The sequence below is a fragment of the Pteropus medius genome, unplaced genomic scaffold, assembly GCF_902729225.1.
Source record: "Pteropus medius unplaced genomic scaffold, Ma_sr-lr_union100, whole genome shotgun sequence".
Taxonomy (NCBI): domain Eukaryota; kingdom Metazoa; phylum Chordata; class Mammalia; order Chiroptera; family Pteropodidae; genus Pteropus; species Pteropus medius.
This window is the reverse complement of record NW_024342467.1, coordinates 17,777,147-17,792,466: the sequence shown is the minus strand read 5'-3', so window position 1 is coordinate 17,792,466 and position 15,320 is coordinate 17,777,147. Positions and strand designations below refer to the sequence as shown.

Genomic DNA, 15,320 nt, shown 5'->3' with positions numbered 1-15,320 from the left:
GTGATTAATTGCCAGGCCTCTAGAGCCAGGCTCTCTAGGTCCAAACTCTGGTTCCATCACTTAGGATCTGAGTAATCCTGAGCAAGCTACTAAGTGACTCAGCATACTCCATCTGTAGGATTGGAATAACAGCGGGACGTTTCTCATAGATGCAAGGACTAAATAATATACACAAAAGCACCTAGAGCAAACACCTGCCCTTAGTAAGCAATTAGGTGAATTCATCTATTATTAGTATTTACTTTGTCTTCAGTTGTCACTATATTGTCTGGCACATGTCATATGGCACTTATTTAATACGTTTAATATGTATATGAAATTATAATTATGTGAACAGAAGTGCAAATGGAGGTGGAGAAGGGAGTGATCCTGTGCACCGGGGTAAGTGGCTTTGAACAACCAATGGGTTTGCAACAGGGCATGACAGGTTGGTAGAGTGTGGGTAGATGGGGAAAGTTAATGGTTATTGCAGAAGGCTTTCGCGGAAAGAACCTCGCTCTCCAAAAGTTAGGCCATTTGGTAAATATAGAAACCGAATGTGAAAAATAATTAGCATTAATCTGATTTCATCTCAAGTTAGTAGCAGACGTGCTATCAAAATTCCATTCCTGTCCCCCCCCAGTGTCTACTGAAGCATTACGAAGTGTTTCACTTTAGGAATCTAATAGGTTTTAATTATTGAACGATGCACTTGGAGAGAAAGCAGGAAGAGGTCAAGAATATTCTGCTACTCTGGAGCAGCTGTTTTATGCATTCTGGAGAAACTCACATCACACGGTAACATTTCCGCAGCCACCCCAATGTAACTTGACGATGATTTAGAGGTTGTGACCCTTGATTCTTCCCTCTTCCACATCCATTGTCACGTTGCCTTTTGTGAGTTATTTCTTTTCTTTTGGAAGTCACCTGCGCCAAATCAAAGACCAGCTAATCTCGCTCTGCCCTGTGATTGTCCTAAAAGAAAAGCTGCTTCGCAAAAGAAGGGAGGGGGATCCGTTTCTTTTTTTTTTTTAGGACTTGCACAGTGATTGAGGTTGACATCACTCTGAGGTTTTTCTCCTTTTGTTATCGGGCAATTGTTCTTTGCCCGATAGGAGATCAGAGCAAGAGATGAAGATTGGTGCATAAGAGGGATGGGGACTGCCAGGATCTTTATCCTTAGTCCCACCCCTGCTGCAAAATTCAGAGCCTCTGGGGCAAGACGGATCTGAGTTTGCATCAGGGCTCTGTCACTTGGTGGTGGGTGACCTGGGGCCCAGATGCACCTTTCACATTGAGCCTCACTTTCCTTTTTTGTAAACAGGGATTATGACACCTACCTCTAAGTGCTGTGAGTGTCAGTGAGATGGAGCTCTGTGGTGACATTACGTGGCAGAGCTGCAGAGGCTTACTAGGTGCTCAAAAAATACCTCCTTCTTCGCTCTCACTTTGCGAAATCCTTTTATTCCAGAAAGTATTATATGTGCTGTATTTCTCTTAAATTAACATCCAGATGAAACTTCTATTCTGCGAATGCGTGTTGGGGTATGAATGTAGGTGTTTGTGCGTGTGTGTATGTGTGTGTGTGTGGGCTCCCAGAAGTACAAGTGTGACAGTATTCCTAGGACAATTCTTTGCATGCTAGCTTCGCCTCCACCTTTTCCTTCTTTTCCATTAAGGGAACAAAGCCGTTAACCAAGCAGAACAGAAAAAAGTAGAAGGCTGGTCTGAAAATGCATTGGATGGGAAAAACCCATTGGGAAAAACCCATTCTGTTCTTATGAAGTCTTTCATATTTGTGACAGACGTGATACTTGAAATTCGAGATACATAAATTCACAAGCAGTTGTCATTCTAAAAATCTACCGTATGTTGGGTGGTCTCAGTGAATTCCAGAATTCTGTGAACTTCATAAAATACTATTACAAACGAAGGTTTAGTGGGTCAATAATCTTTGGATTAATGGATTGAAGAGTCACTGTTGGCTAATTAGCATTCATCGAATTGGCCTAAAACCCCCTGACTACTGTCTCCCCAGCTTGGTGGGTTGTGATCAGAGAAGCTTCGCTGCGTCTAGGGCCATGGCATTGCAAGGGGTCTTTTATCTACCAGTTCATTTTGGATTTTGGGATAAGAAAATGTATAATTGTATTTTATTTATCTATGTTCAGGGGCATCAAAACTATACAAAACTAAGAGAAAATACTTTTATTCATCATAAACTAGGTGCAATTAAACACCATTTTAAGAAAAACTTCTGTAGGAGTATTTTTCTTTCTTTCTTTCTTTCTTTTTTTTTTTTAGCTTTAATAAACATCTTTATTCATACATCAGCCTGGTAACATCAGGATCCCCAGGAAATAACTGATACTGGAATTCAATATTATAATAAAGGCTTAAGCTGTTATCTTGGTCTTTTATCAAAGAACATGTCCAGTCTCTTAGCTTGGCACATCTCGAAGTCTCATGATTTTTTCAGGGTTAGTGGAGGTGCAGTTTAAAGAGAGAGAGAGAAATCACAGAGAGGTGGACTAGCTCAGTAGAGGACATACTGAGGACATAGAAGGCCTTGGGTTCTTCTAGTCTACGTCAATAGGAGTATTCGGACTTTAGAATGGGTCCAACTTTTCAACTTTCATAACCACAGGGGTGGCTGTGGGGAGAGAGAAAGTGCACGGGGGGAGGAGGGGTCTGCTGAGGACCTGTGTTCAAATCCTGACTCTGCCACTTAAGAGCTCTGTGACCTTGGGTGTTTTACTTAACCTCGCTGAGTTTGTTTTTCCACTTGAAAAACGGGAGCCATAACCACTCACAGAATTGTGGCAAGTGAGATTCCATAGCATACTTTTCTATTCCTGTCTCCTGGGACCAGGAAAATTCGCCCCCGGGGGGATCACTCCAGGGGGTCTGAGGAAGCTCAGGCCGCCTTCCCAGCTGGTCCCCTTTCCGGCGGCAAGGGGCTTGCCCATTGCCCAGGTGGCTCAGGCCCTCCATGTGCTGGCTGGAGAGGAGTCAACAGCCAAGGTGCCTGACTGGCCTTGTTGCTTTTCTTTGCTGATAGAGGCAGGAGCCAGGACAGAGGCGGCAGGGGAGCCGCACAGCCCGGGAGAGACGGCGCGGGAGCTGGAGGGCGCAGGAGAGCAAGGTAGGGCCCCACGCGCGCAGCTGACTTGGTGCGGAATCCTCTGCCCTGCCGCAGGCGAAAGCAGCGCGGACGAGCACCGTCAGTTCCAATAAAGTGATGGAAAAGCCAAGACTGGGAGCGCTGATGCTTTTTCCAGCCGCCGCGGGGCTGGGATTTGAATCTAGCCCTTCCGGACCACAGTCCCAAGCCCTTCGCCCTGGACCCGCGGTCCTTCGGGAGCTCGCTAAGCGTTTCCAGTTGCCAGGCAGCCGCGCCTGGCGCAGGCATCCCGGCCACGCAGAAGGCCTCGCTGCGGGGCCCCGCGCTGCCTCTGTGGGAAAAACATCCAGGTGTATGTGGTCCCTCTTAATGTCCTCATGGCTGATCAGGTCACGATTTCCCCGCTTTCCTCCTGGTTCTGCGCTCACTGCCTTTGGCCGTGGTCACTTGGCCGTGGAAGTCCCGCCAGCACAGCAGCGCGCTGGCGGTGAGCACCGCTGGGCGGACAGCACCCCGGGGCGAGAGCGGGGCAGGAAGAGCCTGTTGGTCACAGTGAGGTTCCTGGTGCTGTGGGTTACGGCGGTTTGGGGGAATGTCGCACAGAGGGACCCTGTGAGACTTTGGAGTGCGGAGAGGTGGTTTGTTTCTTTATTTTTTTATTTTTGTTTTTTTAAATCACACTCAGAAGGAGCTTCTGTTGGGATTTTAAGTATCCCCAAGTTAACCCTAGCTGTCCTCTGTCTGATCTGCCACATTGTCTTCTAGTGCCATTTCCTTCCTTGTTTATTGTGAAAGGAGCCTTGGACTCATTAAGGATTTAAAGGAACTTTCTTCTAAGAGTTTGGCGTTTTTTAAGGAGCGGGCAGTCAGAAGTTCTGCTGCCAGGATGGCGCCATCTAGCTGTTGGGGCACCCTCTTCCCCCCTCTGACCCTGTCCCTGCCCCTGCCCCTGTACTTAGGACAGATTACTATGTCAAAGGTGCACTGACGTGCATAAGCCGTGAAGCAATGTCAATGACAATAACAGCAGCAGCCGACATTCACTGAGTGGTTACCTCATGCCAGACGCTGCTCCAAGCGCCGTTCCTGGATTAACTCATCTACTCCTCACGACAGCCACATGAGGAAACTGAGGCAGAGCCCAAGGTCATACAGCTCATATGAGCCGTGGCCAGGACTTGAACCTGGCTGCGATGAACATGAGCATGGGTAGGATGAAAATAATGTGAGCATGGTCAGGGTAAAAATGATGCTAATAATGTGCAAAAAACCCTACAACTTTCGCTCATGTCTTCTCAACACTCTTATTTCCAAAAAGAGACTAGCACTAGTGTTATCTCCTTCAGGAAACCGCGAGCTGGACTAAGGGCGCCCTTGAACTCCCCTTTGTTTTAGCATCATGTTAAATTATCATCTGTTCCCCTGGGTTGTCTAGACCATCAGGACTGTGAGCCGCCTGAAGGCAGGGACAGTGACCCAGAGCCTGGCCTCAGCAGGCTTGGACGCTGAGCCTCTGGGTGCTCTTGGCATTTTCTCCTCCTCCTCCTCCCGTGAGGCAGCTGGATCTCTCCCCACCTTCCCGGGAGAGTCCCTGTTGAGAAGGTTCTCGGTCCGTCTGATGATCAGGGAAGGAGGTCTGTGGTGCTCCAAGGGGCCGCTGATTTCTGGGTGAGTGTCCTCTCAGTGCTTGGAGTTAATTCTTGCTTCCCTTTGTGCAGCAGGAAGCTGACGGTGCTGGGGGCCTGTGCCAGCGCTGTGCCCACCTAAGATCCTTGGGAGGATGGAGGTGGGGGAGAGGCTTCCTCCCCCAGGGACGATGACACCTCAAGGGCAGCTCGAGGGTGGTGCATGTCAGGGGCACAGTTCCGTATTCCAGGTGTGGGGGTGGGGAAGGAATAAGGCCTGCTCTGTGGGCTCTCGCTAGCACCTGTCTCCCCCTGCTTACTAATTTCTGTGGACTTTATTTAAAAAGGAAGAGGTGGGAACAGTAAGAGTGGGCGGAAGGGCCATCAGATGGCAGGGTCTGGAACTTTACCCTTTCGGAAGAGAGGCAGCCATGGTGGATGGAGGCTCAGGGAGGAGTCAGGTGGCCCCCGTTTTGATCTGACATTCACCTTGCTGTAGTTGGCCTCAGTTCCTTCATGCGACATGGGATTGTTGTGAAGGCTAAAGGCGGTTCTGTAAGTGGAAGAGTCTGGCATGGTGGCGAGACCACAGTGGCGACCTTGACAAACATGAATTGAAAATGAGGAAGACTACCAGAACGACTCATCGATTTCCCCCTTATTTCTTTTAATTTAATCCCTGAATTAACACCTCATTTTTACCCTTTTCCACTTCTTATTATTTCCAGCGTGTGCTCTTACATTCCTAGTCGTCACACATTTTTTTTTTTAAATTAAGTTTATTGGGGTTACATTGGTTAATACAATTATATAATTTTCAGGTCTACATTATAATTTGACATCTGTATATTCTATTGTGTGTTTACCACCCAAAGTCCAGTTTCCTTCAGCTACCATATATTTGACCCCCTTTACCCCGTCTACCTCCTCCCTCCTCCCCTACCCGCTACCCTCTGGTAACCACTAGTCTATAGTCCGTGTCCATGAGTCTCTGTTTGTTTGTCCTGTTCATTGTTGCTTTTAGGTTTCTCTCCCACATATAAGTGATATCATGTGATTTTCAGCTTTTTCTGTCTGGCTTATTTCGCTGAGCATGATTATCTCAAGGTCCATCCATGTTGCAAATGGCAGTAGTTGTCATACATTTTGAGCTGATCCCATAACTGTTTGCTGAGCGCAGGCTACGTGTCAAGGATGATGTTTCGTGGTTGAAGGATAATTTCAAAATCAGAGAGAATTAATTAACCCAAGAGGCGATTCATGTGAAAAGAGGAAACCAGGTCGCCTCTATTCTCCCAAATGCTCTTTGTTAGTTTGCCAAATGTATGCACAAGAATTTATCACAATGAAAGAAAAAATACCTTTTGGTAACTTAAATACCTGACAAAAACATCTCAGCATTAAATCATTAATACTCCCACCTGCTGCCAACTATAACTGCTTTCTTTTATCATGATAATACAGACTGTCTGATTCTCTGGGAGGGTTTTTGGGCAGCAGCGTAATCAACATCTGGGAAAATTTGCTTGTGATTCTGAGATTTCAGTCATCGTGTCAGTGTAGAGACACACTTTCCCACCCGTGGAGATTTTTATGTCATGGCCGTAATTTAGAATTCCAGCCACAGAAGTCTGTCATTTCTTTCTTTGGGCGTCAGCTTGCCTTGTATGGTGAATATGCCTAATATTTTACAAAGTGCCAACAGATAAAGCGTCACATTACTGATGATGCGGTAGCAGGACTTTTTCACTGGGTCCTGGTTTGATGGAGGGATGGAATCCATTCTGAAAAGAGGGGCATCTGTTTTTAGACAATGGGCATGAATTCTTTCCTCCATCAGTGGTAAGATGGACCATGTCGTTCTGACTCATGGAGAGTGGATAGAGCACATCCCTGACTTAAAAGGCTGACATGTTAGTTTCCACATGTTAGAACCAGAGTATTCATGTATTCATTCAACAACTACCTACTTGGTGCCAGGTATTGTTCTAAGTATTTGGAATACATTCGTGAACAAAAGATTTAGCCCTCATGAAGCTGATGGCCTAGGGATGGGTCATTGACCTGGCTGTGGATATTTTATTTTCATATATATTTTAAATTATACGATGTTTTAAACATGAAAAATACAGGAAGTAATTTCGATGCCCATGTCTGTGTTGGAAACCGACTTTTAAAATATTTATTTTTATTTTTTAAAAATGATGGGCATGGTAGAAAATTTGGGGGACACATAAATAAGAAAGTAACTTCCACCAGTGACCCTGGGTGGGAGGCCACTTGGGTGCAGCCAGTCTCTGTCCACAGGGAATAGGGTCAGCCTGAGCTCACTGGCTCTGGGAAACTGAGTTATCTCTCTTCCCAGCACTGCGATATCATCACTGTTACCACTTTTGTGTGTTTCTCTCCTGTCTTCCTGAAGTTATCTTTTGCATAATCACATCCATATTGTATCCTATTTTGTAATTTGCTCTTTTTTTCCCCTAAAATATAGTTTCTCTTTACTCTCACTGACTGTGTCGTTCTGCAATATTTTCTCCCAAACACCAGCATCCTTATCATTACCGTCACCAGCAGAGGCCACATTCAGGACAGAAAAGTGTTATGTGTGGTGTGCGCGTAGCTTGCTGTGTGTATGTGTGGGTCCACGTTTGCCGTCTTTGTTTGAGGTGAATCACTGAGCTGGCAGGAAGTCCTAGACGACTTTAGCTGCCCGTGAACAACAGATGGAGGAGAATCTCTCTATTACAAGTTATTTTGCCAAATAGTTGGATCCACTCTGGCGTCAGAAATTCCCTTTGGGGATGCCTGTCTGTTCCCTTTTGTTCCAGTGTTCGTGGTGCTCTTGATAATTCTGTTGCCAAGGTTGCCACTGAGAGGAATTCCCTTCTCTGGGGATTTCAGATCCACGGTAAGAAAATCTAACTCCATCATTCTATTCTTTGTTATTGGAGGGCTCGAAATGAGATGCATGTGTAAAATACTTAGTACGGAGCCTGGCACATGGTGGCTCGACCCATGTTAGACCCGTAAGAAACCACACCCCCTTCCCCACGTCCAGGTGCAGGCGTGTGCTGATTCTACCTGTAACGGATTATCCATCTGGGACTTACTGCTGTGCAAGTCGTAACCTTGGATGCTCTGTATTTATTCTAATTCCCTATTCCCCAGATCCTCTTCAAGCATCTTTGATGTGGCAAATTTTGCTGACCTACTAAAGATTATTCACCAAGTTTCTCTCCGCTATTCCTCTTGCCTCTTATCATACTGGCATTTTTGTGTTTCTATATATTTATGTTTTCTAGCTGCAGAAAGAATAAAATCATAAGTCACAAGATGATGCAATTTTCAACTGCTAAATGAATTACACTTTTGGCTTGCTTTCTAAAGCCAGAGCTATACTGTACTGTTAAAACTGTTTATACCCTTAACCTGTAAGTGATAACACCACCAACAAACCACATGAAGAAGAGGAAGAAGCGGTGTTCTTTCCGGGGCAAAGCTTTTGTTTATATCATAGTGGTGGGTTCAGGTGATTTAAGTGACAGAACCTGGAGTTAAGATGGAAAGGTTACAGCTCTGATTCGGAGTAGGTTTATTCCTCAGCCCTCACACAAGTGTAAACCGTGTCTGCACCTGGAGGTCAAATTTGGTCAAAACAGTGGCGAGGACAGGGTTTCAAAGGATCCACGTTTACCAAATTCACTCATCTTTCTTAATTTTATTTCCCGGACTCCTCTTGCTATTAGTTATATGACTAATTTCTGGCTAATGTAATGTGAGAAGAGGGATATGTGTTTCTTTCAGACCTGGTCCCTAAAATCCTTCTTCATGGTCCTCCACCTTTTTCCCCCTTTCTTCATGTGCCAGCTAGATGTAGAACATCCAGTGGAGGATGCTGGGGACCTAAGCGTTGGTGAAGTGACTAGAGGGAAGGAGCCCGGGTCCCTGAGTAACTTCACAGAATAAAACCCAACTCTCGATTAATGAGCAAGAAATAAACCGTTATTGTGGTGTCAGGCCACTGAGACTTTGGGTGTTTGTTGCAAAGGTTAGCGACGCAAACTAATAAGGATTCGACACATAACAGGTGTTCAATAAATATTATTTTTTTTTCTGTTGGTCCCCAGGAAGCACAATGCTAGAATCCTCTCAAGGAAGTCTGAAATGAGAAGCGTCAATAGAGTATGTCTAAGTAAAACCTTTGAGAGAAAGACAGGAATCCAGGAGGGAGGCCAAAAATACTGGCCATGGCGCACGGTGGGGTTTGCAAGGAGACAAACGTCGTGATGGAAACAGGTCGGAGGGAGACCGGGGGTTTGGGATGAGGGCTGCAAAGCTGCTGTCATTGTTCTCATCCCTGGTTTCTCACTAGAGTCATTAGGTGAGCTTTAAAAAGAGCCAATGCTTAGACTTCCCAGCCCCTTTCCAGACCATGAAAGGAATCGGTTTTGGTGAGGCCGACGTCTGTGTGACTTACTAGTCCCATAGGTGACTTAAGCCTGCCGCTGTTGTTGAGAGCCACCTCTGTAAAGGGTACTGACGTGTCTGTGCCATGCCTTTACTGAGCTGTGGGTACTGGTGTGAGGCATACTGGGGTGACGCAAAGGCACTGAGTAATCTTATGGCACACTAAATAAAGGTCAGAGATACACTAAATAAAGGCCAGAAGAAACTATGGCTCAAATATACCATTTCCCAAGACATCTGTGACTTTTTTTTCCTGCAGGGATGTGGGAGGTCAGCCTATGGAATTGCCATGGTACCGTTGAGTTCCATGCCCCGGGCTTTGGGTGCTCTGGTCAGGGGAATTCCCCAGAGTTTTGGAGTCACAAGTCCTCCTTCCATAGTTGCCATGAGCCATGTTCATGCTCTCCTGAGGGAATGATGGAGCTTCATGTGTACGAGGCTGGCTTTATGTAGAGACGACACAGAAGGAATTAATGACCATTGTGGATAGCTGGGCATAAAGATAGTGATTGCTAGTGAAATATTATGCCTTAGAGGACATGGGCAAGTTGAATGGAAGTCAGGATTGAACTGAGCTCAAATACTTTATCAAATTCAGTGTCATCATTAAAACTGCCACACGTATTAGTCTAAAGAGAAAGGTTGAAGACTGCGCTATAGGCAGAGGAATCACCAGCTCTAATTTGACTTTTCTTTTTTGAGAAACACTTTGTAATGTTGGAGGTTCGTTCATTCATTCATTCATTGATTCATTCACAACTTTTAATGGTGATTTACATGCTAGGCATCATGCAAGGTGCCAAAAAAGTGAACAAACACAGTCCCCGTCTTCAAAGATCTTTTTGAAGGAATTTTCACTTGTAACCTGTGCACTTACAAGGCCCTGCAGGGGAGGCCTGATTATGCCCATTTTACAGGAAAAGAAAGTGAGACCCAGAGCAGTTAAGTGACTTGCTGGAGATTACACATCTGACAGCATCTGTATCGTCAGCCAGGGCTTCTGACTTGGGTTCAGGAGGCTTTCCACAATGACCTCTTTAGGGAGAAGAGCCAGTGGCTGCAGGAAGGTGGAGGAGAGAAACTTGCTGGCCAAGGCTGACATGCCCATCCACACCTACCCGGGAGGGGATTTCTGCAAAGAAGGCATGTGTGTGAATGCAGGACTATTCTAACTATTTCACCACAGGGGAAAGTGTGTGAATCTCAAGGCAGATGCCCTCAGGAGTCATCAAGTGCCCCGAGATTGCTTGGGTCAAGGAGCACAATTAGATGCATGGAGGGAAATGCCTTCATGAGCCAAGGGAGCTCTCGCCACACACCGTCAGTGTGTGGGTGCCTCTCGAGCTCGTGCTGCCTTTCTCCAACTGTCATTGGCATTCAAACCTTCCTTGTGGTGTGGATGGAAAATGATCCCTGCAGATTCTTTGATTCCTGGGTCCTCTCAAGCTGCTTGATGGCCACTTATATACATTTCCCATCTTCTCCAGATTCTTTGTTATACTATACTTTCATATTAGTCAGTATCCTTCAGAGAAAGTCTCTCTCTCTCTCTCTCTCTCTCTCAAGATTGATTTGTTTTAAGGAATTGGCACGTGATTGTGGAGGCTTGATGAGTCCAACATTACCAGGTAGGCTGGCATGCTGGATTGCTAAGAAAGGGTTACAGATCGAGTCCAAAGGTCATCTGTTAGTAGAATTCCTTCTTGCTTGGGGGAGGTCAGTCTTTTTCTATTAAAACCTTCAACTGATTGGATGAGGCTCACCCACATTATTACGGAGGGTAATTAACTTGCCTCAAAGCCCACTGATTTAATGTTAATCCCATTAAAAAAAATTCACAGAACCATCCAGAATAATGTTTGACTAAATAGCTGGGGACTGTGGCATGGCCAAATTGATGCATAAAATTAGTCATCACAATCCCCATGCCCCTCACATGTGCTCTCTGATGACAACAGTGTAGCAGATTCTGTCATCGTCCTGTCCCTGTCCCGTGCACTTACCACTCCCAACCGCTGCACTGCCATTTCTTTGCTGGCGAGCTTCATCTGGTCACCGGAACCTGCTCTGCCGCTATGCCAGCAGCTCAGAAGCACCAGGGAATTGGTGCCTTCCAGGAGCAATCTTAACCAAAAAACACCCCTCCTCCTTCTCTTGGGTTGAGAGCTGAGGCCTGTTCCTTACACTGGCACCTGTTCCACACGAGACGAAGCCGCAGTTGCCCACGGTGCTAGCTTGTCTTGATTGCTGCTTTCCCGGCCCTGCTAACTTCCTCGCTCCTCCCTGATGGTTCTCGTCTCCTGTAAAAGCATCTCATGCTTCCCATTCCCTACAGGAGAAAATCCAAATCTCCCAGCACGAAGACTGAGGTCTCTCATGATCTGACTCAGAATTACCTCTCCAAGTGCCACCTATGTTCACCTGGACCACTCCCGGTGTCCCCCAAGGTTCTGTAGGGCCTTATGAGCCAAGGTGAAGAATTTTTACTTAATCCTAAGAGGTTATTCTATCAATTATTCTAAGAGGTTTTACTTTGTTCTTAGAGTATTTCTAGAGTGAGGGGAGTCACTGAAGGGTTTTAGGCAGAGGAAGGACCTGGGTAAATTTTTATTGAAAAAGGTCGGTTTGGTTGAATCACTATGTTGTACATCTGAAACTGATATAATATTGCATGTCAACTATAATTCAAAATGAATTTTTTAAAAAAACGTCATTTTGGTGGCTGGGTAGACAACGGCTTGGAGCAAGATGATCATCGGTCTGGAGAGGGAGCAGGCTGTCGTGACAGTTCAGGAGAGAGACAGTGTGGCCTGAGCTGAGGAGAGGGGGAGCGTGGAGAGGAGTCGACAGATGCCAGACATTTAGGTCGCCGTTCTGCCAGGACTTGGTGACCGTTGAGATGAGAGAGACCGAGAGGAAAGCCAGGACTCATAGGTTCCGATCTGATGAGAGCGGGTTTGGAGGACCATTTCCAGAGATGGGGCTGTCGGAGGTTGAGAGCGAGGCTTTGATGATATCCTGGCAGTGTTATGGCTGGACACCCCAAAATGCATGACCGCGAGGGGCCATGTGGGAGCTCATGCTCCACTCACCAAGCTCTGCTGGTCTACCCAAGCATGTGCTGCTCCTTCCAGGAGAAGGGCCCCCGTTTCTAATCCTCCCAGGGGTACCCTATGGGCTCTTCCCAGGAGAGGTCCTTGCCCTAGCAAGTTAGCCTAAGGAATGCCCAGTCAATCAGAGAAGACATTCTCCTCCTATGGGGACAGCTGCGAAGAGGGACGTAAAGGTGGACCTGGCTTGGGAAGCATTATCTCTTGTCCCTCACCCCCTAGGGAACTCCAGAGTTGGAATGGGAAGATGAAGAGTTCAGTTTTGGATGAGTCAAGGTTAGGTGCTATGAGACCTTCTAAAGAAAAAGGAGGTACTCTTTTGCTCAAGAAAGCGACCTGGGCTGGAAGAAGATACTTGAGAGTCATTGGTAGAGCTATTGAGAGTGATGAGGAGGGCCCAGGGGAGGAGGAGTGGAGTGAGAAGTCACGAGGTTCCAGGATAAGAGGCTCCCTGGTGAACAAACGGTAAAGGAACCGGCCAAGAGAGCTAGAAGGAAAATCAGGAGCAAATTGTGCCCTAGAAGGCCAGAGAACAAAAGACCTTCTAATCGAGGCCGCCGTGGTCCACAGAGTTAATGGCTGCCAAGGGCCTAGGCGAGGAGGGCCACTACATGTCAACTAAGTGCGGTGATATGCTAGGGAAACAAGTGTCGTGGAATGGGTGGAGGATGGAGGCTGCTAGGGGGTGGGGTGGGGTGGGGTGGGGGTACCCGAGCCTCTCCTGAGAGTGCTCTCTGAGCCGGGCCCTGTGCGTGCTCCCGACTCCAGCTCTCAGGATGCACATGAGTGTCTGCAGCGCAGCTGAGTGATGGAGGTCTAGAACCTCTGGCTCCACTGCCCACAGGGTGATTGATACTCTGGGGCCTTGGAACCATCGGTCATTGAGCTCAAAGCTTTGTTCCTTTTGCCTTTGAGTACAGATGACCTCAAGTACTCTATGCAGAAAACAAGCACAAAAGGGATCTAGTGTCCCAGTGATGACAATGGTGTTAAAAATAATATTTATTCAAAGTCTACCATGTTCAGGGTAAGTCTTTAACGTAAATTATCTTATAACTCACATATTTCCTATGAGATAGGTATTATACCTCCATTTTACAGAATAAAGAGACCCTGAGACTCAGAGAGGTTAAGCAACTTGCTCAAAGTCACATAGCTACCAAGAAGAGGAGTTTTTTGTTTTGCTAATGTTAAATGTCGCTAACTTGTGTATTATGGAGCTGTGTTTTCAGCTGGCTCTACATCTCAACGTAGAGGAAGATGGAGGGTGAATGGAGAAAGGGAATGACCGTGAATGACTGTCCTGCCTCAGTCACATCGCTGCTGGCCAGCATTACCCGTTACATCTGGGGATGTTGCTCTTCAATTCATCCAATGTTTTCGTGAGGGCCTACTGTGTGCCAGGCACTGTGCTGGGGCTGGGATGGAAGCCCCACCTTTGCCATCAGCAGCTCGTACCCTAGAGGGGTGATCAGAGTGCAAATAAGCAGTGTGAGTGCGGCGTAGAGGTTCTGGGATGGAGATGCAGAATGAGGTCCAGCGGGGCTTGACGTGGAGTGGCCACCTCCCTCCAGGAAGGGCCGGCAGGCAGGCAGTGCTTTCCGGAGGACCTGGGACATCAGCAGAGACTTGAAGCATGAGGAGGAGGTCTCCAGGCAAACCAGGTGGGCTGAGGGGGAGGAATATTCCAGGTTCGATGATCCAGATTATGAAAAAGAAATTCAAGACAGTCATTTTGCTTTCCCTTATCCCCACTGAAGAGTGTGTCCAGTTCTCAAATATCTCCTAATTGCAAAAGCTATCGGGAATTTCTACCCAAGTTCTTAGTGTAAAATAAATGAAATTTAATTTACTCTAATTTGCTGCCTATTATTATGGGGAAGGCATTAGTTGGGGAGTATCTCAGCTAATATTTTTTGAGACACAGAAGGCAGGCATGAAAAATAGTCACTTTTACAGATGAACTAATAACATGTAAACTTAGAAAAAAGTTGAAGAATAGATAGGAAGCCATCCCCATCACAAAGAAAAATTGCCCCATTGTGCAAATAGAATTCTGTAATCTCCATCGGGGCCTCTTGGCATCGTTCTGGCACCTTCCTCAGACCCTCAGGTGTGTAGTAACCTTGCTTTTTATTCTTTCTGTTTATGTCGATGGTCTCTGCCATCCCTCGGCCTAATTAATATGAAAAACAAGGAATGGGCTCTAGGGAAGCAGTGAGGTAGAAGCAAAATGGAGTGGAGAAAGGCGTTCGTGACAGCTGAAGAGGAATTTCAGCCACAGGTGCAGACTTTCTGAGACGCTTTCTCATCGGGACCTCTGCTTCCACAGGCTATTCCGGGGGCTCACTCTTCTTGTAAAGTCCCTAAAGGCAGGGGCTGTTTCTTGGTTGGCACACTGCCTCATGCATAGTTGGCCTCAGTCATGTTAGTTTAATTCCTCCTTTCTGTGTTCATTTCTTCCTCCTCTACATCCCTCCTTGTAGGGAATGTTTTTGGTGGATGAGTTAGGATTCTTGATTGCAAGCAACGGAAACTCCTTGATGCTGTGTCACTCACAAAAAAGGAGTATAGTGTAAGGTACGAGGGCATCTCAGGGAATTTGGGGGTAGTTGATTTTCGGATGCTGGCTAGAACTGGGCTTGGAATGCACTGGAACTTTCTCTTCACCTCTCACAATTCCTATGCTCAGCAAAGATACTCCTAAGTCCTATCTGGATTCTACCAGATAGAATTACAGACAGAGGAGCAAGGTTGCAGTTCAGAACCTCCATTGCCTGCGGCCATCTCTGTGATCCCGTGAATGCCAGGGGGCTCTTCCCAGCATCTGGAGTGGTTGTCAGAGAGCCCAGTCGGTGTCCTTATTGGGACAACCTGGGTTTATAATTCTTGGACCAGTGGCTGTTGGGAGAATTCCACATGATAGATGCTTCTCACCTGAGAATGGTTGAAATGCATTACTGAAGTGCTGAGGAGCTGTCCTCTCTTAGGTTTGATAAATAAAAGTTACTT

General features: G+C 46.5%; 1 protein-coding gene across 6 annotated transcripts in view; it reads left to right on the top strand.

Annotated features, from left to right (window-relative positions):
- Nucleotides 1-15,320, top strand: part of PDE1C (phosphodiesterase 1C) — a 446,101-nt gene that overhangs the window by 20,047 nt on the left and 410,734 nt on the right. For 4 of the 6 annotated variants that reach the window (XM_039862678.1, XM_039862677.1, XM_039862682.1 and 1 more), the window contains exon 2: nt 3,041-3,124. The exons of the other annotated variants lie outside the window; for them this stretch is intronic. In XM_039862678.1, coding sequence (XP_039718612.1) covers nt 3,041-3,124 — 84 coding nt within the window. The remainder of the gene's footprint in view (nt 1-3,040; nt 3,125-15,320) is intronic. 6 annotated transcript variants of the gene reach the window in all.